At 46.9% G+C, this 25,389-nt stretch overlaps 1 protein-coding gene across 1 annotated transcript in view; it reads left to right on the top strand.

The window, feature by feature from the left end:
• Positions 1-3,065: 3,065 nt before the first annotated feature.
• LOC126204292 (L-dopachrome tautomerase yellow-f2-like) overlaps positions 3,066-25,389 on the top strand; it is a 41,697-nt gene continuing 19,373 nt past the window's right edge. The window contains exons 1-2 of the mRNA XM_049938680.1: positions 3,066-3,363; positions 16,509-16,761. Coding sequence (XP_049794637.1) covers positions 3,066-3,363; positions 16,509-16,761 — 551 coding nt within the window. The remainder of the gene's footprint in view (positions 3,364-16,508; positions 16,762-25,389) is intronic.

The raw sequence follows: 25,389 nt of genomic DNA, 5'->3' as shown, positions 1-25,389 counted from the left end.
GGCAACACAAAGTCATATTGCTCCATGATAACGCTCCATCACACAGCAAAACGCGCCAGGTAAAGGATCGAGGCGTTCAGTCCAGAAATACTAGGGCATGCGGCTTATTCTCCAGACTTGGCTCCGTTCGATTATCATCTTTTTGCATCACTGGGACAGGCTGTCGCTGAACAACGCTTCAATTAGTATGAGAAGGTACGAAAATGGCTCACTGACTGGTTCGCTTAAAACGAAGAACTGTTCCTTTTTTTGCGTGGCGTTTATGGCCTGCGGAAGAGGTGAGAGAATTGTATAAATAGAAATGGAGATTATTTTGAATAAAATATTGTTTAGCAGTCTCAGACAACAGATATGTAATTATTGCAACCAAATACCGGTTTCATACTTCTACACCTGGTACACGGAAGGATACGAGACCCCAGTCGCACCTTAACGGAGGTCCGGGCCACTAAGTTGCTAGCCCTATAGCGTGGCCACAGGCGCCGGTAGATTGGCGCGTCGCGTGTGGCCTGCGACTAGTGCTGAGGCGTTGAGTGCGGCGCTCGCAAATACACTACTGGCCACTAAAAGTGCTACATCAAGAAGAAATGCAGATGATAAACGGGTATTCCTTGAACAAATTTATTATGCTAGCAATGACATGTGATTACATTTTCACGCAATTTGCGTGCATACATCCTGAGAAATCAGTACCCAGAACAACCACCTCGGGCTGTAATAACGGCCTTGATACGCGTGGGCATTGAGTCAAACAGAGCTTGGATGGCGTGTACGGGTACAGCTGCCCATACAGCTTCAACACGATACCACAGTTCATCAAGAGTGGTGACTGGCGTTTTGTGACGAGCCAGTTGCTCGGCCAACATTGACCAGACGTTTTAAATTTGTGAGAGATCTGGAGAATGTGCTGGCCAGGGCAGCAGTTGAACATTTTCTGCATCCAGAAAGGCCCGTACAGGACCTGCAACATGCGGTCGTGCATTATCCTGCTGAAATGTAGCGTTTCACAGGGATCGAATGATGGGTAGAGCCACGGGTCGTAAAACATCTGAAATGTATCGTCCTCTGGCAAAGTGTCGTCAATGCGAACAACTGGTGACCGAGACGTGTGACCAATGGCATCCCATACCAACACGCCGGGTGATACGCCAGTATGGCGATGACGAATACAGACTTCCAATGTGTGTTCACCGCGGTTTCGCCAAACATGGATGCGACCATCGTGATGCTGTAAACAGAACCTGGATTCATCCGAAAAAATGACGTTTTGCCATTCGTCCAGCCAGGTTCGTCGTTGAGTACACCATCGCAGGCGCTCCTGTCTGTGATGCAGCGTCAAGCGTAATCGCAGCGATGGTCTCTGAGTTGATAGTCCATGCTGCTGCAAACGTTGTCGAACTGTTCGTGCAGATGATTGTTGTCTTTCAAACGTCCCCATCTGTTGACTCAGGGATCGGGACGTGGCTGCACGATCCGTTACAGCCATGCGGATAAGATGCCTGTCATCTCGATTGCTAGTGATACGAGGCCGTTGGGATCCAGCCTGTTTATTACCCTCCTGAACCCACCGATTCCATATTCTGCTAACAGTCATTGGATCTCGACCAACGAGAGCTGCATTGTCGCGATACGATAAACCACAATCGCGATAGGCTACAATCCGACCTTTATAAAGGACGGAAACGTGATTGTATGCATTTTTCATCCTTACACGAGGCATCACAACAAGGTTTCACCAGGCAACGCCGGTCAACTGCTGTTTGTGTATGAGAAATCGGTTGGTAGCTTTCCGCATGTCAGCACGTTGTAGGTGTCGCCACCGGCCCCAGCCTTGTGTGAATGCTCTGAAAAGCTAATCATTTGAATACCACAGCATCTTCCAGTCGGTTAAATTTCGCGTCTGTAGTACATCTTCGTGGTGTAGCAACCTTAATGGTCAGTAGTGTATTAGGAGCACTGCCAAGCAGCTGTGGTCTAGGTCCATGCCTTCTGGCGGGCTTTCGAACTCGTTGGGCCGGGATTTCAGACCTGGCAGATTAAAACTATGTGACGGACCGTGAGTCGAACATGGAACAAGTCCATGTCTGTTGACTCCGCAACTGACACAGTGCGGCTGATAGTTACCACGCCAACAGAACAAACGAATGTGAAAATTACACACTTTTAGGTTTTAGCCATTTTTAGCAACCCAAAGGTTGGCGTTTTGTAGAGCACGCGTCCAGTTAGTTTCGTGGCATCCATATGAAAGACTCGTGGCCAGCCGGGGTGACCAATCGGTTCTGGGCGCTACAGTCTGTAACCGAGCGACCGCTATGGGCGCAGGTTCGAATCCTGCCTCAGGCATGGATGTGTGTGACGTCCTAAGATTAGTTAGGTTTAAGTAGGTCTAAGTTCTAGGGGACTGATGATCTTAGAAGTTAAGTCGCATAGTGCTCAGAGCCATTTGAACCATTTGAACAGACTCGACACACCCCATACCATCGGGAGAGGCACTGTCGATTTTGAGGCGGGCAGCAATGCTATAGTCGAGTAGTGGGTGACTGAGCATATGAAATAGCCTTGACCCCGGCCTAGAGGTCATTCCAGTGCTCAGGCATTTGTGTTTGCTATATTTGGCTGACGTCAGCATCAGCAATTTTTATCATCAAGGCTGCTCCCAGAATTCTGCCATCGATCTAGCCACGTGCACCACGGCTTTTCCTAGATTCCTGACATCAGCACCATCTCTTTATCATCAAGGCCACCTCGCCCCTTGTGCATTGGTGCCCCCCCCCCCCCCCCACGTACCAACTTGCTGCCGCGAAAGTCCTTGCTCGTCATCGCGCTGTCAGCCAGTGTGGTCCAGCAATTCTGCATGTTGTGCAGTATTCCAGCCGCTAAGGACAGTTCTAGGAGTCCTGACACCAGCTTCATCGCATCTGGCGATGTGCAACCCCTACTCCTACCCCGCCATTCTGGGCCTCCACTCGTCCATTGGGCATCGGGCAGATTTTTCGACGAAGGCTGCGTCCACCGCGACTGCAGCAGAGTGAGCTCGCGACTGGTGCCGGCAGACGCGGCGCGCCATGACGACGTCGGCGCTGCTGACGACGGCGGCGACGCTGCTGACGTCGGCGGCGGTGCTGCTGGCGACGGTGACGCCGCAGGCGCGCGGCGCGGCCGGGCCGCACGCGCTGCGCGAGGCCTTCTCGTGGCGGCAGATCAACTGGACGTGGCCGGCCGGCGGGCCGCCCGCGGCCGCCGACTACCAGCCGCGCAACAACCTGCCGCTGGGGCTCGCCGTCTGGCGCGACCGCCTCTTCCTCACCGTGCCGCGCCGCAAGGCCGGCGTGCCCGCCACGCTCGGATACGTCGACATCGACCGTAAGTCGCACCGCTCTGTTCCAGCAAGCGCACCGACCGCACTAGTGATAAAATGCGCAAGCTACACCCGTCCTCTACTTGTTACTTTGGAGACGCCATATTGGATTTCGTCGTATTTAGTTGTTTCCGTATTATACTATGTTCGTGCATAAGTTCTACATCCACGTCTGCATCAACATGCCTACTCTGCAATTCACAATTAACTGCCTGCCAGAGGGTTCACTCAAACCGCCTTTAAGCTACTTTCTACCGTTCGCTCTCAAACAGCGTGCAAGAAAAAACACTTAAATCTTTCCGTGCAAGCTCTGATTTCTCACCTTCCTTCTCTGCCGATGATCAACGCCTACGCCTCATCTCCTCTCCCTCCAGCTTAACTCATATCGGCTCCGCCATTTTTTTGTCTCCCTCGACCTCGAACAGTGCCACTTGCCACTCCATTGTCTAGCGTCCACAACTCCACTCACTGTCTCCAAAAGACAAAACGACTATATGTAAACTCAAATAGCAACTGTGACTATTTATTTGTAGGTCACAATGACAATCGATAAATAAACCCAGGGCAAGCGGAATTCAAACATGCAAAACAAAAGCGATACGAACGTATACACTAGCCAACGGTGCAGTGAAGAGTTATCCCAAGCCGGCCGCGGTGGTCTAGCGGTTCTAGGCGCTCAGTCAGGAACCGCGCGACTGCTACGGTCGCAGGTTCGAATCCTGCCTCGGACATGGATGTGTGTGATGTCCTTAGGTTAGTTAGGTTTAAGTAGTTCTAAGTTCTAGGGGACTTATGACCACAGCTGTTGAGTCCCATAGTGCTCAGAGCCATTTGAACCATTTAGTTATCCCAAACACGTCACTCTTGGTACGATATACGTATGTTGGAACTTAAATAGCGACAACACTGCTGTGGAGACACTATGCAATGGAATCTACTATTGTCGCTGATAGCACACGTTGTTGACGTACCTACCTTACCTCCCCGCAAATGGACTCACCTGTCCCACGTCACAGGGAAACACAGTCACTTGTGAGCGAGCGGTCTAATGTAACTGTGTCACTATGTTTTCGAAACACGAACAACGGAGTTGAATGAAAATTGAATGTGCCAGAGGTCGTACAGCACGACAGTGTCATCAGGGTCTTCAAGAGGCGTGCGGGGAACCGGCATTGCCGCACAAAACAGTGGCACGTTGGGTAAAAGCCTTCAACGAAGGTCGGCAAATGTGGCAGGTCGTCCTAGCGTCTCTGAAGAAGACGTACATACTGTTGCCGCGTTAGTGAACAGTGATCGACGCCATACGATTCGTGAGCTCGCCCACGAATTCGCATTAGCGCATACGACTGTGCTTCACATCCTGAAGGAACGCCTGGGCATGCGAAAAATTTCATCACGATGGGTTCCGCGTGACGACGGAAATGCAGAAATGGATGCGTTACGACGCTGCTCAGACGCATTTGGAGCGCTATGAGCGCGAAGGAGAGGCTTTCTTACGCCGAATCGCAACACTGGATGTGACGTGGGCCACATCGCACGAGCCAAAACTGAAACGATAATCCAACGAATGGCGTCATTATGGGTCGCCGCGAAAGTCATAAGTGCGTCACAGCCCCAGTATGGTGATTCTCGTGTACGGGAATCACCATTAACTGCCCAGTTGATGGTTTGAGTGCTGACATATTATCTGCGTATCCAGTAATGCTGGCAACTGATGGGTTATGCATGGGGATCATATCAACCAGTACCGCATCAAAACAGCCTGAAGATGACGCAATGAAGCGTTGAAACTGGTAGCGACAAAATAAAATAAAATCATAAGAACGGCTGTAGGTGTTTTTATTTTTTTGTCACGATAGTAAACGGCCGTCGTCCCAGAGACCTCCTGCTAACGGGATGGACATACAACGTTTATTTATTTTTCAACGTAATCCCTCTCAAGTTCTATGCGCTTATGATTCTCAATACCATATGCAAAGATTTCTTCGGGGCGCACTACGCACTGCTGCTTGGACTTCGTCATCATCAGCGAATCTTGAGCCACTAAGAGCTTCTTTGAGTGGGTTAAAAATTTGGTAATGTGAAGGTGCCACATCTGTGAAATACGGGCGTGGAACTACACGCACTTCAGGCCTCTCTGCTCACATTCATGCGCCTTCTTTCATTTTTTTATCTGAAACTTTGGACACACTTTCTTGAACATCAGTACGTAACGAACAATATTGTGGGCTATCTGGGACTCATGTTCACCGTTACTGCAATATCAGTGACCACAGTACGCTTGCCGGCCGCGGTGGTCTCGCGGTTCTAGGCACGCAGTCCGGAACCGTGCGACTGCTACGGTCGCCGGTTCGAATCCTGCCTCGGGCATGGATGTGTGTGATGTCCATAGGTTAGTTAGGTTTAAGTAGTTCTAAGTTCTAGGGGACTGTTAACCACAGCAGTTGAGTCCCATAGTGCTCAGAGCCATTTGAACCATTTGAACCACAGTACGCTTGTTTTTCCATATGAAGTCGTCAACTCTCACAACGTTCTTCTCCGTGACTGCACAGACGGAGTGTCTTGGGAGTGACGAATCGTCAACACTTGTTAAATTCCATTTGAACTTATCTGCCCGCTCATACTTTTTTTCGAGTCAAACAACTTTTACCATTTTGTATTACCACCCGGTGGTAAAGTTCGATTGGTATCAACCCTTCAGCTGACATAAATCTAATGACCCTCCTCTGCTGCCAGTTGGTGCAAACCTGTGAGGTCCCGGGATGATTCCCAGCATCACGTTCTCAAAGTACGCGAGTCAGCCCCATCTGATAATAGTTCTAGGACACCACCAACCAAAGAATCACATACTTTGGCGAAGTTTTGTATTTTTTTTTTACAACTTTTCTTGTTTCAACCGCTAAGATGCACTGAGAGTCAGACTTTTTTGTACAAGCAAATTTACATCAAGGATTTTGATATGCAGTGTCAGTGCTATTTATTAACTTTTTTAGTATTACTTACTTTTTTACCAGGATAAGCAGTTACTGATTACCTTTTATATTCTTAGATAAGCATTTATTAAGTCTCTTTAGTAATAATGGAAAAAGCATTCAGCTTTTGAGAAAATTTCAAAGAAATTTACTTTCTTACCTGTCCCAGAATAGTCACTTGATGGTGGCAGCAAGCTTATGAAAGGATTCTGCCAGTAAGTGTAGGATATAAATCTGATCTAAGGGTACCTTCCACCGGCTGCATACAACACACACACACACACACACACACACACACACACACACACACACACAGACTAACCCAAAAAATCACCCTGTTAAACCACTAACGAAAGCAGCTTTAGCTACCAACCAAGAGTAAAAGCTGCCGATAGGGAACCACATGAAAGTAGTGGGGCCGTAGTACCTACATAATGAGCGTGTACAAAAGACCGGAGTAGTCCGGATGTGTAGTACACAGACAACATACCAGGTAAAAGTACGAGTGGTCAGGGGTTACCTCACGGCCCCAAAGCGATCTCGAATATTACAGTGGTCTACAAGTATGAAGTTGGGTGACTGATGTGATTTGCACAACACGGTTGTGTATCCTCAGTGGTGTGGCACATGTGCGACGATTCATGATTCCCAGGTAGTGTAGAAGTCTTACTTTATTAGCAAAACACATAAAAAGCAATGTTTGCCATAATATTGATTCTGATAGATATAAACTGAAAGAAGTTCCTGATCTGCTAGAAATCTGACGAAGTCAATGGGCCGGCCGCTGTGGCCGAGCGGTTCTAGGCGCTTCAGTCCGGAACCGCGCGACCGCTACGGTCGCAGTTTCGAATCCTGCCTCGGGCATGGAGGTGTGTGATGTCCATAGGTTAGTTAGGTTTAAGTAGTTTCTAAGTCTAGGGGACTGATGACCTCAGATGTTAAGTCCCATAGTGCTTAGAGCCATTTGAACGAAGTCAATGTCCGCCGTGACATAGGTCGCGACGGAAACTACCTGTTACAGATTCACAATTAGTTCTACGTAAGAACACAAGTCCTGGGACATCGAATCTGGGGAAGGCTAGCGTCTGAGGAGGCTACGGCTCTGGGGGTGATGGCTGGTGATTCGGTGTGGAGTATCTTCGCCAGTAGCTGCTGGAGGAGCGTTGGGGCGCGGCGCAAATCCAGAGGCTGGGCTCAGCTGGACAGAGCTGCCGTGCATGGCCGGCGAGAGCTCAGCGAGAGCTTAACAAGATCTCCAATGAATAGGCTACAGGGTGCGGTCGGTGTAAAGCCTGTAACGTGTAACGTGTAAACAGGCAGCAGGCGGAAGGACATGCGCGGCGCTTGGTGGTGGGTGTAACACAGGGCTGCGACTGCAGCGCCACTATCGTCGAAGCGCAAGCTGACGGCGGTGAGGCTGGCGCCTTGTCGTAGCTAATCACTTGCCGTACTTGCATAGCAACGCCAGAGGTGGAGAAACGCCTGTGGCACTGGAACCCGACTACCCGCTAGTCACGGTTGCTGTACTGGAAGCAGAAGTGGCTGGCGAATGACTGTTGCCTATATTTGTAACCAGCTACAGTGGGATACACATGACTTTAGGACAATGCTGACTCTCCCTTAAAAGTGGCATACAGGGTATTTCAAAAAGAATATACGGAATTTATGGCTTTGTAACATTTATTACATTCAAATTACAGTTATTATAAATAATACAGCAAACGAAAGAGCATCTCAAACAGTCTTAAAAGTGTTCAGTGTGAGCAATATTCGTTACACGGCGAGTCGGTAGGCGAGATCATCCCAAACTTTAATCAGTGTGTCTGGAGTAACTGTTGCAACAATGCTGTTTCTAAAGCGTTGATTAGATCAGCTGGTAGAGAAAGCACACACACACATTATCCTTTATGGACCCTCAAAGGTAAAAATCACATGACATCAGGTCGTGTGTGAATGTGGAGGTTATGTAAAACAAGTTCTGTCATCCGGCTCCTAGCGGTCGGGTACAACGTTATGCCAGTGAGGTAGCCACCATCTTGGTGCCAAATAAAGATCTGTGGTTCAGTTTCATCCAGTTGAGGAAAGAGCCATAAGTCTAGCGCGTCAAGATAAGAAGCCCAAGTTACAATTGTTTCACCGGGAAATAATGGCCTATACTCTTCCGCCGAGTATTTGGCACAAAAACATTCATTTTATGAGAGTCCCGTGGGGATTTTTTGACTTCCAGATGCTTACATTGTGTGTGTTCACATTTCTACTTAGGCGAAACTTCGTTTCACCACGGAAGACGACACCATCCAGAAAATCTTTATCGTCACGCAGCAACATTTCGTTTGCAAAGTTGGCTTGTAAACCGTACTCTGTAGGCTTTAGAGTGTAAAAACTGCAAACCCGTACCCCCTCCCACCCCTCCTAGCTCTCAGGGAAAATAAAAACTATCACATAGTCAGAAGTTTTTATTTTGAGAAAATGATTTAAAACACGAAATTGAACAGGTTTTTAACAGGGTCGCAAGTGGAACTTTGTATGACTGTTTACAAGTCCCCATTCGTCTTCTAAAATATTAAAACCGCTCCACACCCTCAGGTCTACCACTCTCTACCCTCCCCGTGCAAACTATTGTATGGGTGCCCTTCTGCAAAGATAAGGACGTAGTTGCAACATTCAAATATCTATGTAGACATCATCGGCATTGTTAATTCACGGTTAACTTCACTCGCTCTTATTTGTTCCATAATCTTCCCTTCGCGCGCAATCACATGAATGATGTTAACATTGTAAAAATGCTTATTTTTGACGATGACATGTGATGTGTCGGCAGAAGTGCCAACACCGTGTTGTTGGAGGAAGCCGAAATGCACGCTATAAGCTCACGCAGGATGGCGTGAGGTCTGAAACAGGATACTTAATGAATGCTATAAAGAAAAGTACGTAGCTGCTGGAATACTTAACTTTAATCCACAATTGGTGAACATTGGTCCTGTTACTGTACATGCTTCATTAGATACATAGCAAAGAATAAATGGCGCCTTGCTAGGTCGTAGCAATTGACTAAGCTGAAGGCTATGCTAACTATCGTCTCGGCTAATAGCGTAATTCTCAGTGAACCTTTCCTAGCAACGTCGGCTGTACAACTGGGGCGAGTGCTAGTAAGTCTCTCTAGACCTGCCGTGTGGCGACGCTCGGTTTGCAATTACTGACAGTGGCGACACGCGGGTCCGACATGTACTAATGGACCGCGGCCGATTTAAAGCTACCACCTAGCAAGTGTGGTGTCTGGCGGTGACACCACAACATGTATACATGCTGGAGGGTTTTAGTCTGATGCAAAATATTTTGCAGTATCACTTGAAAACTGTGACATAAATTATTTCTATAGCCAACGGTAAACATGATGTCCTTTAAAGAAACTGTTTGGGTTGCTCTTTAGTTGCATGTATTATTTCATACGTAATTGTAAGTTGAATTTAATAAATGCTACAAAGGCTTATAAATCTTATATTCATTTTGAAACACCCTGTATACTGGGAAAGCTTGTTAACGTAATGTGCACAGTAGTTGCTTTGGAATACCCATAACGTACCCTCAGCACACTTACTGTTTGTTTACAACTCCTGAACAAGGGTTTCCTAGAACTAGAGCGGCTTAAGACGGTAGATATCGATCGACTTCAGGTCACGAGTTTTGTGTCCGGTCACTCCCATCAGTGGCAGTCTAACAACAAGTTACCTGTGTGTACTGTAGCCGTTCAGAAGTGACTATCCTGCTGAACAAAAACTAGTATTTTCCAATATAAAGCATAGCTTGTTGGTGGCTCAGTACCAAAGTGGAGCGTCTTCCCGTGCTACGATTCGTCTCGCCAAGCGAAATTATTCAAATCATTGAGAGAAAATGACTATATTCAGTTTAATAAATCAAAAGCAGAATACTATGTATGTTCTACAGGATTATTTTACTTAGTTAACCAGTTTTCGGGTTGAGAGCTCGTCATCAGACTTTAACTGACTATCGTCCTCAAAGAAGTTACAATACTGTATTTGTAAGCAACATAAATGTTATTGCTCATCTAGACCGAGGCAAAAACATACAGTAAATGTCATCTTTGACTGTGCAGTAGTAATGCAGTTAAAAAGGTAAAAAGTTGAACAATAAATAAATACACAATGAGTGACCCAGGCAAGACATTAATGCTAAACACGAAAATTTGGAAAGACTACTAACAATAGCTTGAAGTATTATTATATGAGGAAAGTGATACAGAAACGAAGAAGAAATGGAATCGATAAGTGTAACAATAGAATCTGTGGAGTACATAGAAAATCACAGCAAAATAAAAGAAAACCAATACAGAAAAATGGAGGAACAGACTTTTGAGAAGTAATGGGAAACTGAGAGAAATATGTGAAGTATAGAAGAGAGAAAGGGTTGAACTGCGTCTGGTCATTTAATATTAAATCAGGGCTATGGGCCATATGTTTGATTTCCAGGGTTTCCAACAGGTTGAGTTTTTGGTCTGTGTTTCCTGAAAAAAGGACACTGGACTGATTTGTAGCTGTGCCCTCATTCTGAACATGCTCAGCAAATGTGGAGTCGTAAGTCGCTATGTACTTACTTTTATTTTATTGTGAAAAAAATGGTTCAAATGGCTCTGAGAACTATGGGACTTAACATCTGTGGCCATTAGTCCCCTAGAACTTAGAACTACTTAAACCTAACTAACCTAAGGACATCACACACATCCATGCCCGAGGCAGGATTCGAACCTGCGACCGTAGCAGTCGCGCGGCTGCGGACTGAGCGCCTAGAACCGCTAGACCACCGCGGCCGGCTTTTTATTGTGACGACCTTTGTCCTCTATACAGTCTGTTATCACAGTTGTCAATTCTATCTTTTATTTGTTTCTGCATTAGTTTCCATGTGGTATACCTTCTTTAGCTGCCTGGATGAATAGTAATTTATATCAAAGTAGCTTAGCGGTAGTTGCTTCGCTCGCATAGACTGTATGGCCTGTAGAGATATTTTTTGTTTTTATTTAATCCAATTTTTATGTTGTTCACAAATTGAAACGTCTTCTAAATTTTTAATGGTAGCTGAGACCAATTAAACATGGTCTTTTCCGATTGTACCTCCAACAGAAAAGCAATCCTAATAGCTGGCGTTTAAAGTTTTTGTTAATAACGCCTTTTGCGTTCTTGTGGAGATATTTCCATAGCAACTTTCATCCCTTAACAAATATTTCTTTATATCTAATCTAGAAGTGAAATACCAATTTTCATAAATTTAGCTTCAAAACTTTTTTAATGCAACGAAATATTTTCTTAAAAATTATCATCCCCTGTTGCATTCCCTTAGGGGTTGAATTTACAGAAACACTTAAACACATTTTTTTTTATTTGTAACCGAGAAGTCAGACACCAATGTTCATAGATGTAGCATCAAAAATACTTTATCAGTTCTTTAACAATGATGAATTTTCAAAAAAATCTTTCACCCCCTCCCCCCCCCCCCCATAGGGTTTTTTCCAAAAATGCTGAAACACCCATTTCTTTATTTCTGATCGAGAAACCAAATACCAGTTTACTAGCTCTAATTTTTTTTCAAAAATACTCTTATCCACTATTTCACGCCATTAAGGTTGGACCTTCGAAAAATCCCTTCTTAAACGACGCCCGCAGTATAAGGTCCCTTCTCCAAATTTCAATATTCTATCCCTAGCGGTCTGGGCAGGGGGATGATGAGTCAGTCAGCTAGTTAGGACATTGCCTTTTATATACGGAGATTGTTATGTAAGCACCATTTTTCGAGTTTAGTGTTAATGTTAGCATCCTTTATTTATTTTTCAACTTTTTAATTAAATTACCAATGCACTGTCAAGGATAAAATTTGCTGTTGTTTGTGCTCCATTCCAGATGAGTAGCATATTTTTACGATGCAATTTACAAATATTGTAACTTCTTTGACGATGATAGTTAAAGTTTGATGATGGCCTTGTAAACCGAAAACTGATTAACTAAATAAGTTAATCTGTAGAACAAACACAATATCGTGCTTTTCATTTACTTATAAAAAATAACATGTCGTTTTTGTTGCACAGAAAAAGCAATGCCCAAAATGTTGAAATATCTTCCAACATAACAATTAGCACAAGCACGATAAACATATATGCACAAGAAGAAGAATTCAGCTGTCGAAAATTTTAAATCAGTGCTTTGTTGCCTGATAATAAAATTCTCACTCTGAATTGTCTCAAATCTGTGTTGAAATTCAAAAGTGGTAGAGGGAATGAACTAGATACCAAAAATGTTGTGAATTAAATTGACTGAAAGATTAATAGAGCGAAACATTTACATTTGTTACTTTATTGACAACACGAATATTGTTCTCGCGGCCTGTTTACTGGGCATGAACCCAACTCAGTAGTTGGGAAAGCAAGTGGGAAATGGACCATCATCTTCCGTGTTCTGTGGCTTGAATTTCTTTCTCTGTGCCGACTGACTGCCGATCTAAATCCTTTGTGGTATAGCCTGGCGGCCATGGCAATATTATCGTCCAAGCGATCGGCGTCTGTTGTCTGCAGAGGTTACTTCACAGAAGCGGTGTCAGCATAGTATAGATATTTGGATGTTGAGATAAGACGAGGAACTGCAGACAGATGCTTAAAGATTTGAGCATCGGACTGCGAAGACTGTCTATTCAGTATGAAGTGGAAAGTGACGATAGACATCAGAATGAATGCAGGGAGCTGACTTAACGTCTGAAGACTAAGTATAGTTCGGTATGCTTCCATAAGGCAAACACATTGTCTCTCTTCTCCTGTCCGATTCCTGTCTCTCTGCATTGCTGGCTCACCGATTGATTGACTTCAGGCTGAGTGATTCATCTCTGATTGCTTGTGTCATTGGTCACTCACTGATTATTGTCTGTTTGCCCTCTTGGCTATCCTGCGTAGCCGTGTTGTTACCATATTCCCCCACTTTTTTCTCCAGGGTGCTGAATTTTCCGTTGTGCGTCTTTGTCATTGGTGAGGTCAGTTTGCAATCCCACCCAGTGAACAACCGATGTTATGTGACTGTGCCTCCCATACTTCATACAAGATGAAAATTTCGAACTTTCTGTGGCTGGCTTGTAACTTGGAAAATCCAGCATTGTTTTAAGGCGTGCCTCGTTTTAGCCTTAGCCTACGCTGACTGCTGGGTTTCTAGAGTATTGCACACCGCTAGGATTATTTTGAAGTGTTCGTCTGCAATCCAAATTTGTCAAGAATGCAGCGACACAGCAACAAACCCATTTACGTCGCTCACCTATCGCCAGATGTTTTTGAGTCGGCAGCATCCCTCTTGCTGTCCGTCAGATTTAAATGGGGCAACCCATTTCAAAGTTAAGCCATCCCTATCTGGTTTTTGGGAAAGCCTCGCCTGCTGGTTGCGACTTAGGCACCCCTCATATCCTAAGTGCCTCGCAGTGAAGTATTACAAATGAAAACATTTAAATAAAATACACAATGCATGCACAGCTATTTTGACACCAGCAGTAAACAGTAAAGGGAACAAACTATAACATCGTATTTTGTCTAACAGGTATCATGCACTTAAACATTACATTCATTTATGTAACATCTAGTGCAACTTACATTCTGCCTTGTGTTACAGAAACTATGATAAAAATGCTAGGTACAGGGCCATCTGTGATGTGTACACATGACATCGTAGGTACATCAATGTCAGCTTCACAGCAATGCTCTGAAAACTTCGTGCTCTACAGGATCTGCTACATTTCGCCACAAGCCTTGATCCAAAAGCTTTCCCTTGCTCTGCCCTTCATTAACACATTTATGCTAAAGCAGCATGCAGCTGTATTCAGAATTGCCTCCCAAACCCCAGAATCTGGGACGTAAACAGCTAACTTCATGAGTGTCAGCACTGTGAGATTTACAACCTCCTAGCTCCGTTAGGAGTGTAGATAAGGACAAAAATGTGTTTTTGCCGACACATGCTGTACAGACTGCCATACAGAACAGTCATATTGAGTGGGAATAGTGTCGACCTGCCTTATCGACCTGCTTTTGAGAGCCCTCTATGTCAGGGGCAAAAAAACTGTTTTCAAGTTCCTGACATGTAGGCTGCCCAGCACGACAGGCATGTTCTGGGAGTAGTATTGGCTTGCTTTATCAACCTGTTTTATTGGAGCTATACTTCTGGAAAAGGATAAGGTGGATAGAGGAGCAAAGCAGCAGAGGAAAGGCTAGTTGTAAACATAAAGCAGTGAACGAAAAAATCGAAACACATAGACTGTATTCAAACCTAAAGTATTAGTTTAGCTGCAGGGTTTATCTGTAGAAAGCTATCTGAGCATCTGTACACTAAACGAGTAACCATTTCCATGCAAATTTTCGATTTGATTTCGATGAATAACTCTACAGTACAGATACTTGACACAGAGTTTTGGCCTTTCTAATATGGCTAAGTGAAAAAATTGTTGACTTTGTGATTACTGTTCCCTGCATGCTGCCACCGCGCAAGAAGTACAACTCAGGCTCTGAATATAATGAATTACTTGTTATGAAAATTTTATGATCATTGGAGGCCACTGTGATTTTTTTTGTACACAGAGTGCAATTTGTATACACTACTGGCCATTAAAATTGCTACACCACGAAGATGACGTGCTACAGACGCGAAATTTAAACGACAGGAAGAAGATGCTGTGATATGCAAATGATTAGCTTTACAGAGCATTCACACAAGGTTGGCGCCGGTGGCGACGCCTACAACGTGCTGACATGAAGAAAGTTTCCAACCTATTACTCATATACAAACAGCAGTTGACCGGCGTTGCGTGGTGAAACGTTGTTGTGATGCCTCCTGTAAGGAGGAGAAATGCGTACCATCACGTTTCCGACTTTGATAAAGGTCGGATTGTAGCCTATCGCGATTGCGGTTTATCGTATCGCGACATTGCTGCTCGCGTTGGTTGAGATCCAATGACTGTTAGCAGAATATGGAATCGGTGGGTCAGGGGGTAATACGGAACGCCGTGCTGGATCCCAACGGCCTAGTATCACTAGCAATCGAGATGACAGGCATCTTATCCGCATGGCTGTAACGGATCGTGCAGCCACGTCTCGATCCCTGAGTCAACAGATGGGGACGTTTGCAAGACAACAACCATCTGCATGAAGAGATCGACGACATTTGCAGCAGCATGGACTATCAGCTCGGAGACCATGGCTGCAGTTACCCTTGACGCTGCATCACAGACAGGAGCGCCTGCGATGGTGTACTCAACAACGAACCTGGGTGCACGAATGGCAAAACGTCATTACTTCGGATGAATCCAGGTTCTGTTTACAGCATCATGATGGTCGCATCCGTGCTTGGCGACATCGCGATGAAAGCACATTGGAAGCGTTTATTCGTCATCGCCATACTGGCGTATCACCCGTAGTGATGGTATGGGGTGCCATTGGTTACACGTCTCGGTCACCTCTTGTTCGCATTGACGGCATTTTGAATAGTGGACGTTACATTTCAGATGTGTTGCGACCCGTTGCTCTAGCCTTCATTCGATCCCTGTGAAACCCTACATTTCAGCAGTATAATGCACGACCGCATGTTGCAGGTCATGTACGGGTCTTTCTGGATACAGAAAATGTTCGACTGCTGCCCTGGCCAGCACGTTCTCCAGACCTCTCACCAATTGAAAACGTCTGGTCAATGGTGGCCGAGCAACTTGCTCGTCACAATACGCCAGTTGATGAATTGTGGTATCGTGTTGAAGCTGCAATTGTAGCTGTACCTGTACACGCCATCCAAGCTCTGTCAATGCCCAGGCGTATCAAGGTCGTTATTACGGCCAGAGGTGGTTGTTCTGGGTACGGATTTCTGAGGATCTATGCACCCAAATTACGTGAAAATGTAATCACATGTCAATTCTAGTATAATATATTTGTCCAATGAATACCAGTTTATCATCTGCATTTCTTCTTGGTGTAGCAATTTTAATGGCCAGTAGTGTATTATACGAACAAAACTTCTTTCTCATCAGCATACATGTTCTATTTTCCACTAGTGCAAGAACGTTATTTTTGCAGGGACAGCGGTAAAGGCCGCAGTTAGTACAGTAATGTCTAAGGAGAGAGGCAACGTCCTGAGACGCAGCGTGGCCTGGTCTGTCCACAGGGAAGAGTACGGCGCGGCGGTCGCCTGCGCTGCGGCCCTACCCCAACTGGGAGACGAACCGGCTGGGCAGGGGGCCCACCAGCAGGGGCAGCGCACCGCGCATCACCTCCACCTACCGCGTCTGGGTGGACCCCTGCGACCGCCTCTGGGTCGTCGACACCGGGCTCGCCGACCCAGGCAACGGCACTGTCGTCACCATCACCGCACCGCAGATCCTCGTTTTCAACCTGCTCAACGACCGGCCCATCTTCAAGTACTCTCTTTCTCCCTTCTTTTTCCTCATTGGTCTTCTATATGATTAGATGCAGTCCGCCACGAATTCCTCTTCTGTGGCAACCTTCTCATGTGAGAGCAGCAGTTGCAACCTACATCTTCAATTGTTTACTGTATGTATTCCAGTCTTTGCATTCCTCTACAGCTTTTACCCTCTGTACCTCCCTCTAATACCATGGAAGTTCTTCGCTGATGTCTTAACTTTTGCATCCCTCCTGGAAGGTGGTGCGTGGGTCTGCTCCTGTAAACTGAAGGGTAGGCCGAATGTAGGAAGTGAGTAGGGGCAGGAGAAGGTGAAATGCTTCAGTACTGCGTGTGAGTTGAAATCACCTTTACTTTAGGAAGAATATGAACACATAATAACGTGAATACCTAACTTTGTGCTGAGGAGCACACATTTTCCACGGTTCGTGTGTGCTGTGCTCCAAACGTACATTCTCAGAAATTTCTTCCTCAAATTAATTCCTATGTTTTCTACTAGTAGACTTCTCTTGGCCGGGACTGTCCTTTTTCCAATGCTAGTCTGCTTTTGATGTCCTCCTAGCTCCGTACGCCATTGGTTATTTTGCTGCCTAGGTACCAGAATTCCTTAACTTCGAGTGCTTTGTGATTCCCAATTATGATGTAATGTTCCTTGCTGTCCTCATTTCTGCTACTTCTCGTTACTTTCGTCTTTCTTCGATTTACTCTCAGTCCCTATTCTTCACTCATTAAAAAAATTCCATTCAACAGATCCTGTAGTTCTTCTTCACTTTCACTGAAGAAAGCAACGTCTGACACCTTTTCTAACCTGAGCGCTTCGTGTTTGGTCTTCCACTCTTATTGTTCCCCCTTGGATGTTGTACACACTGTACATTACCTGTCTTTCCCTAAAGCTTACCCCTGTTTTTCTCAGAAGAGACTGTGTAGAGCGAAGCGTTTCTGGGACTCTATTATTAAAGAGGCACTGAAGATACAGGTCAGTGATAACCTGGTCAACCGCGATGGCGGCACCCAACTCAGCACCGCACGGAACACAACATTAGCGAGAATAAGACGAGAGCGCACCGTTGGAGGCAGGTCGGTGGCGGCGGATCGAATAAACAGGCCACATCGAGACGAGTCGCCAGGACGACGCCCGCAGCTGCCCCCCACCACCACCACCACGCGCCGCCGCGCCGATTCCGCTAGCGCCTAATTGGCACCGAGGATGTAGAGAAACCTGTGCTCCAGCGGCTATAAAGATCCGGACGAGACGTGAACCTGACACTCGCTGAGTGGCAGTGAAGGGTTGAGCTTGCTGCTCTTTCTCGCGCAGTCAGCCATAGGCCCCCGCTTGCACGGGAGTACAAACATAAGTGTTTTCCGGCTCAGTTTTTATTAAAACACTGACTGGCACTTGCACCGAGGTCTAGCAGCTCAGCAAAACGGCACTTGGGAAGTTTTGCATGGCGTCGCCCGACAGCAGAATTCTCGTGTCTTCTCGTCTAGGTGGTATGTCGAGCTTGGGTGGTGCCTTGGGGTCGCGGCGGTCTCTTTCCGCTGACGACACGAGGCGCGTTCTCTTGTTGCCGCGGGCCGCGCCGCCGGCTGTTTCGAGTGCTTCGGCTGCCTCAGAGTTAGTCTCTGCTCCCCCCAAGAATAGGGAAAAAGTAGGCCAGGACCTGGAAGCAGGCCGCGGAGCCACAGAAAGGTTTTCCGCCGCCTCCGTCCAGAATTCCGCGTCTACCATCGTTCTCCTAGGGTCAGCAATGCAACCGGAAAACCCAACGGTGACAACAAAAGTTGCAGCTGACAATCACCTGGCAGCAACCCCCCTTTCCGCTCCAGACATGGCACATGGCAAACACACGCATATCACAAACAAATACATTGTTAGTATTTGCGTCCCCCCCCTTCCTCCCCTCTCCTTAGGCCGCTCCTACTTGCCAACGGCCAAAATCGCCTCGCCGAACACATCCTCCACCTAAGTGGCAAGCAGAAGTCCCGTCAACCGACCAAAATCCTTCCCAAACGCGCAACTGCTACCCAACCCCCTACCCGATCTCAGTTCCTCAAATCCCTGGACTCAAGTCCACCTCATCAAAACAGCGGCGTGCAAGGAAGGACAGGAAGGAGAAGCACTCCAAGGGAAAGAAGCACTCCACCACCCCCACCCCAACCACTCCACCACCCTGTGAGGAACCTGCGCCCCGACAGCACCTTTCGTCGGCCTGGGAGGGGACCAGGAAACAACGGCACTGGAAGGGAACCACGTAACCGGGCAAGACTAGGATGGTTTCGTGCTGGCGAAGAAAACCTTTCGCCAACCGAGGCTTCCGGCGGTTCAGGGAGTGGGACCCACCCTGAACAGGTTTCAGGTGGTGGCTGATGAGCCAGAGACATCACTCGACACAACACAAACACAAAACCATGTCACCCACCACTTCCCTCCGATTGTTGCAGGGTTTACTCAGAACTATGAGGAACTTTCGAGATGCTAAAAACAGAAATCGGGGGAGGCAGTTTCCAGGCAAAGCCTGCTGGTGGTGACAAAATCAAAATAACAGTGCGCACACTTGAACACTACACCACAATCAAAACAGTTCTTAACAACAAAAACATACCCCACTACACATTCCCCACAACAAAGACACGTAACAAGAACATTGTGATCCGAGACCTCCACAGACTTGACTGCCCAGGGGTACGTCGTCAAGGCGGTCCAGCAGATGGGCAACATAGGGAGCAAATGTCCCCTATATCAGGTCACACTGCCAGATATCCCGCAAAACAAGAGGGAAATAAATACAATCCTGGCTGTCCCTGTGACCACTGAACCACTGCGCCGCAAAAACAAGACGGTGCAGTGCTTCAGGTACCAGGGCCTGAATCACATTGCAGCACACTGCACCATGGCAGTAAGGTGCAGAAAACGCGCCGAGGCCCATGACACAAGGACATGCACACTAAAACACACGGACCCACAAATAAGGTGCGCGCTGTGTGGTGAAAACCAGACAGCGGGTTACCAAGGTTGTGAGGTCCACAAAAGACACTCACAGCAGGCAAAGGGTGCCAAGGCCGCCCCCCACACACGCAAACAAAACACCACCAAACCAACCAGTCACACAAGGAAACAAAACACGACAGCACACACAGACAAGGCCTGGGTAAAACCAAGACGGGACACACAAAGGGCAACATACGCCGAAGTGGCTTCTCCTTCGAGAAGACATGGAAACGTAGCCCCATCACCACAACACCAGACACCATCACAAGAACAACACCGAGAAACACATAGCAACAACGACCAGGTCCACCATGACAGAGAAAGCTGTAGGGAACCCCACACACAGCCCACACCCTCGGATCAGGTGTTAGGCATTATGGTGCAGACCATGAACCTCGTCATGGATATGATGAAGGAATTCAGGGAGGCCCAGAGGCAGAACACACAGATCCTCGTTGCCCTTCAGGCAGTCGCTCCCCTCTGCGACTTCCTCAGTAGTTTCAAAACCCCATCATGGATAGATGACCAAACATCCAAGGCCTGACAATGTGCGTCTTTAACACAGACGGCATTGTTAATCAAGAGGTCGAGTTCAGAGAACTCGTGAAGGAGTACTCCATCGACATATGCATGATGGGGGAAACCCACCTAAAACAGGGAATAAAAGCGACAGTTCCCAGCTACGTTAGCTACCGTAAAGACAGGCCAGCCCAAGGCGGAGGAGTGGCCATATACATAAAAAGAGGGATCCCCCACCACCAAGTATTCTTACCAGCTACCAACAAACTCGAAGTAGTGGCGGTGGAAGTAACCACTGCCACCGGATCCCTAACAATTGTTGCAATTTACCGACCCCCACAAGACCAGATAGATGAGGGAGACATAGCTGCTCTAGGGCAGATTGAAGGCAAACTCACCCTGATTGGAATTCTAGAGTAACCTCCAGAGCAGGCGCCAAATTGCAACAACTAGCGCGCACCCACCACTTGGAAACATGGGGTCCGGTCGAGCCCACACATTTTCCAAAAAATGGAGGCAGGCCCGACGTGTTATACATAGCTCTCACTAGGAGGATCGCAGGGTTTGTGACCGTAAGGACAATCAGCAGAATGTCCTCCGACCACAACCCAGTGATTCTAGAAGTCGATGTGGGAGAATGGGTAGCACTCAAACACAGTACCAGACGTCTTACAAACGTACAGACTGGGAGCGATACCGAGAAACTGTCGCCTCTTATATCGCTCGCGCTCAGCCATCTACTGCCGAAACAGTAGAACAAGCGCTACAAGACTTAACAGGTACCATCTTGCAGGCAGCGAAAGAGGCCATCCCTCCACAAAGGGATGGCCCACCGCCGCAAATACAGCTCCCGGAACATGGCTCTGAGCACTATGAGCACTATGGGACTTAACATCTATGGTCATCAGTCCCCTAGAACTTAGAACTACTTAAACCTAACTAACCTAAGGACAGCACACAACACCCAGTCATCACGAGGCAGAGAAAATCCCCGACCCCGCCGGGAATCGAACCCGGGAACCCGGGCGTGGGAAGCGAGAACGCTACCGCACGACCACGAGATGCGGACAGCTCCCGGAACACTTGCTAGCTCAAATTCGACATAAGAACAGAGTGGCAAAAGAGTGGAAGATCACCAGAAATCAGGCCACCAGGAGGCTGCTCAATCGTCTACAGAGAGAACTGAAGGTAGCGCTCAATGAGCACAGAAACCAGCAATGGCAAAACCGCCTCACAGCTCTCAAATTAGACGATCATACACTATGGCAAGCAACCAAATAGTTCACAAAAAGACGCGCTAGGAAGCCGCCACTGCACGGCGAGCGGGGTCTGGTCTACAGCCATGCTGGGAAGGCCGACGCCCTCGCGGACTCCTTCGAGAAGCAGTTTCAAGCGGCAGAACCCCAAGACGAAGAGCACGAAGAGGTAGTCAGTCGTCAACTGGCTGTCTTCCTCAATGCTGAGAAGGACCCAGAGGACGAACCCTTACTTTTTGCCACCGAGGACGTGGCAAGAGTAATTACGTCCCTCCCTACAAAAAGACGCCAGGACACGACAGTGTCACCAATCAGTTAGTCAAAAATCTCCCACCCACAGCGATCACACACCTCGCGAACGTCCTCAACGAGATTACTCGATATCGCGAGTTCCCAGCTTGCTGGAAACATGCGGCAGTGGTCGCGATACACAAACTAGGGAAAGACCCTCTATTCCCGCAGCACTACGGGCCGATTAGCCTCTTGCCAACTCTCAGCAAGATCTATGAGCGCCTCCTGCTAAGACCCATACAAGAACATATTACTAGAGAGCAAATTCTGCCGGATTTCCAATTCGGGTTCCGGCAGAACCACTCTGTCCCACAACAGGTCATGAGAATGGTTGAAGCAGCCACAGAGGGCTTCAACCACAGAGGCTGCTGCGGGATAGTGCTACTAGACGTAGCCAGCCTTTGACTCAGTATGGCATAGAGGGATACTCTACAAGTTGTACACACAAGGGTTTCCCGGGAGTATAGTTCAGCTGATCAAAAGCTATCTCACGAATAGAACTTTCTCCGTCAAAGTAGAAACTGCCACCTCCACCAAAAGGCGTATTCGTGCTGGGGTGTCACAGGGGTCGGTCCTGGGGCCCGTCTTGTACAGCCTGTACATTGCGGACACCCCAACGGCCCCCTGGTGCACACTGCACAGTACGCGGACGACACAGCCTTCTACACGAGAAATGCGAACAAGGACCTGGTCATTCGTAGGCTACAGAGGGTTTTAGACGACACAGAAACCTGGGCCCGTCACTGGCGCATCAACTCTGAAAAGACGCAGGCTATTCTGATTACCCGCAGGCTCGGAAGGCGCGAACCTCCTCAACGCCCCCCCCTCCACCTTCACCTAAACGGTACCCAACTCCCCTGGCGCAGAACCGCCAAGTACCTTGGTGTAACCTTGGACTCTCGTCTTACGTGGAAACCCCACATAGACGAGGTCCACAGGAAGGCCTGGGCCAGAATGTCCATCCTATACCCAATCCTGAATTCAACCAGCTCCCTTCCCTGCCCAGTAGGAGTAAATGTGTACCAGGCCCTGATCCGGCCAGTAATGGAATGTGTGTGCCCTGTCTGGGAATACGTTGCAAAGCAGCACCTGGACAAACTCCAGAGGCTGCAGAACCGCGCCCTCAGGAGGGCATTGCATCTACCTCTTGGATTCCCCATAGATGATCTGCACGCCACAGCCGAAATCCCACTCCTGAGAGAGCGTTTCCAAGATCTGGCAAGGGCCTTCTATGAGGGTTCTTCCAGATCAGGAAACGCCCTCATCCACTCCCTAGGTCGGTACGACATGTCCCGCGACAAGCACAAGCGCCCCATGACGATCTTCGACGATTAAGTCGAAGAGAAAATCCCAATATCGAATCCCTAATCCTGCTCCTTCCCACATAACACCAAACATCTCGCCAGCCTCAGGCAAATACCAGACACAAACAGAACAGTCATCACATTTCACAGACACCAAAAAACTACAGATACAATCACACACACACGTACACAGGGGAGTAAAAGCAGAAAGGCTACAAACTCTCCCTCACACTTCCCCAAAGAGGAGACAATAACAGATGAGAGCAGCAGCGCGAACTTGACACTTCACCTGAAGATGGCAAGTAAGAGAATTGCTGAAACGTTGCTGGAGAGCAACGCACTTACTCGGCTCTCGATAAGATTTTATCATCGAGATTCACCAAGAAAGCCTGCATTCTCATAAAAATATCAGTCCGCTCTCTCAGCACATTTTTCGATTTGGAATTCTTTCTCCACTATAACGCCCCTGCGCACATAGCATTAAGTGTCAGGCAGATTTTGGTCGAAAACCAAATCACAAAGGATCCTCATCCGCTCTGCACACCGTACCTGGCCCCACTTTGACTTTTTTTTTATTCCCGAGAGTGAAAAGGAAACCGAAAGAGAAACTTTATCGAGACATAAAAGAAGTGGAAAAAATTGCTGAAGGCATTAAACAACATAATTTCAGAGCTGGCTAAACACAGTGTCCACCAACGTAAAGAAGCTGGGACAAGTGTCTGATGGACACTATGTAAATCCTCCCACTGTACCCCCGTAGTGCAGTAACCGTGATATATTTTCAGTAGGAAAAAACGCTCAAGTTTGCAATGGCAGAAGAAGCTTTATTGACGCGTTTCGCCTTTTTGAGACATCCTCACAATATCTATATGTGAAAAATACAGAAAAACAGATTAGGAGTATGGTCTTATCTGGCATGAGAAGACAGTAAAAACTTTTTAAAAAAGTTCTATAAAAGCACCAGAGTGAAGGGGCTTACTAGGAACTGCGGGTAACACATTTAGTCATAAGTAGCCGAAGCTTTTGGTGTGGACCCAGAATGCAAAAGAATTTTTAAAAAACGTTGCCCTATAGTTGCAACGAAGAGCCAGATTCGTAGTAGAACCGTGAAAAAGCATAGCTGCATGCCTTCGCAGCAGGTTATTATCGTCATCTCTCTCAAAGTTCCACTACCAAAATCTAGGACAACAATTAGTTTTTTCTTGCAGAAGTTATGAAGATGCCTCAAAAACGCGAAACGCGTCAATAAACCTTCTGCTCTCATTACAACATTTTTTTTATTTTCCTACTGATGATGGACAGTATTTTGAAGGTGTTTAAATCTGAAAATATTCCGTCAGACACACGATTTTCTGTAAAACTACTCTCGTTAGTTTTTATAAGTACTTGTTTTGCAAATCAAACTGCCTTTTCCTGCTGCTAGTTACTTTATTTATCCCATACGCGTTTCGCCTTCTCCTGTTCTAAGGCATAATCAGTGGGATCTATAACGATACAGTTTTGTTAGTTATAGATTATCAAACAGTTCACTTTTTGTAAAAAAAAGTAGTTACTTACGATTTGCTGATCTGCATTTCCTCACATCTGGTCTGGAGGTCGCACTACCACTTTTATCACCGTCATATATTCACATCTTTGTTTTCTCGCCATCCACACACTGTTCACTATTTACCTCACTCTTTTGTGTGGTGAGAAACATGATGAACAGTGTGTGGATGGCGAGAACACCAAGATGTGAATATATGGCAGTGATAAAAGTGGCCGGCCAGTGTGGCCGAGCGGTTCTATGCGCTTCAGTCTGGAACCACGCGACCGCTACGGTCGCAGGTTCGAATCCTGCCTCGGGCATGGATGTGTGTCGATGTCCTTAGGTTAGTTAGGTTTAAGTAGTTCTAAGTTCTAGGGGACTGATGACCTCAGATCTTAAGTCTCATAGTGCTATGTGCTGCGAATACATGGAAAGATACATACCTTATCATATAGCTACAATATAGCAGGTCAGCAACTGGTAGCAGTTAATTACATAAATTATCTGGGAGTACGCATTAGGAGTGATTTAAAATGGAAAGATCATATAAAGCTGATCGTTGGTAAAGCAGATGCCAGACTGAGATTCATTGGAAGAATCCTAAGGAAATGCAATCCGAAAACAAAGGAAGTAGGTTACAGTACGCTTGTTCGCCCACTGCTTGAATATTGCTCAGCGGTGTGGGATCCGTACCAGATAGGGTTGATAGAAGAGATAGAGAAGATCCAACGGAGAGCAG

Source organism: Schistocerca nitens, chromosome 9 (assembly GCF_023898315.1).
Source record: "Schistocerca nitens isolate TAMUIC-IGC-003100 chromosome 9, iqSchNite1.1, whole genome shotgun sequence".
Classification (NCBI taxonomy): Eukaryota; Metazoa; Arthropoda; class Insecta; order Orthoptera; family Acrididae; genus Schistocerca; species Schistocerca nitens.
Note: the sequence above shows the minus strand (reverse complement) of the source record. Positions and strands in the feature narration are given on the sequence as shown.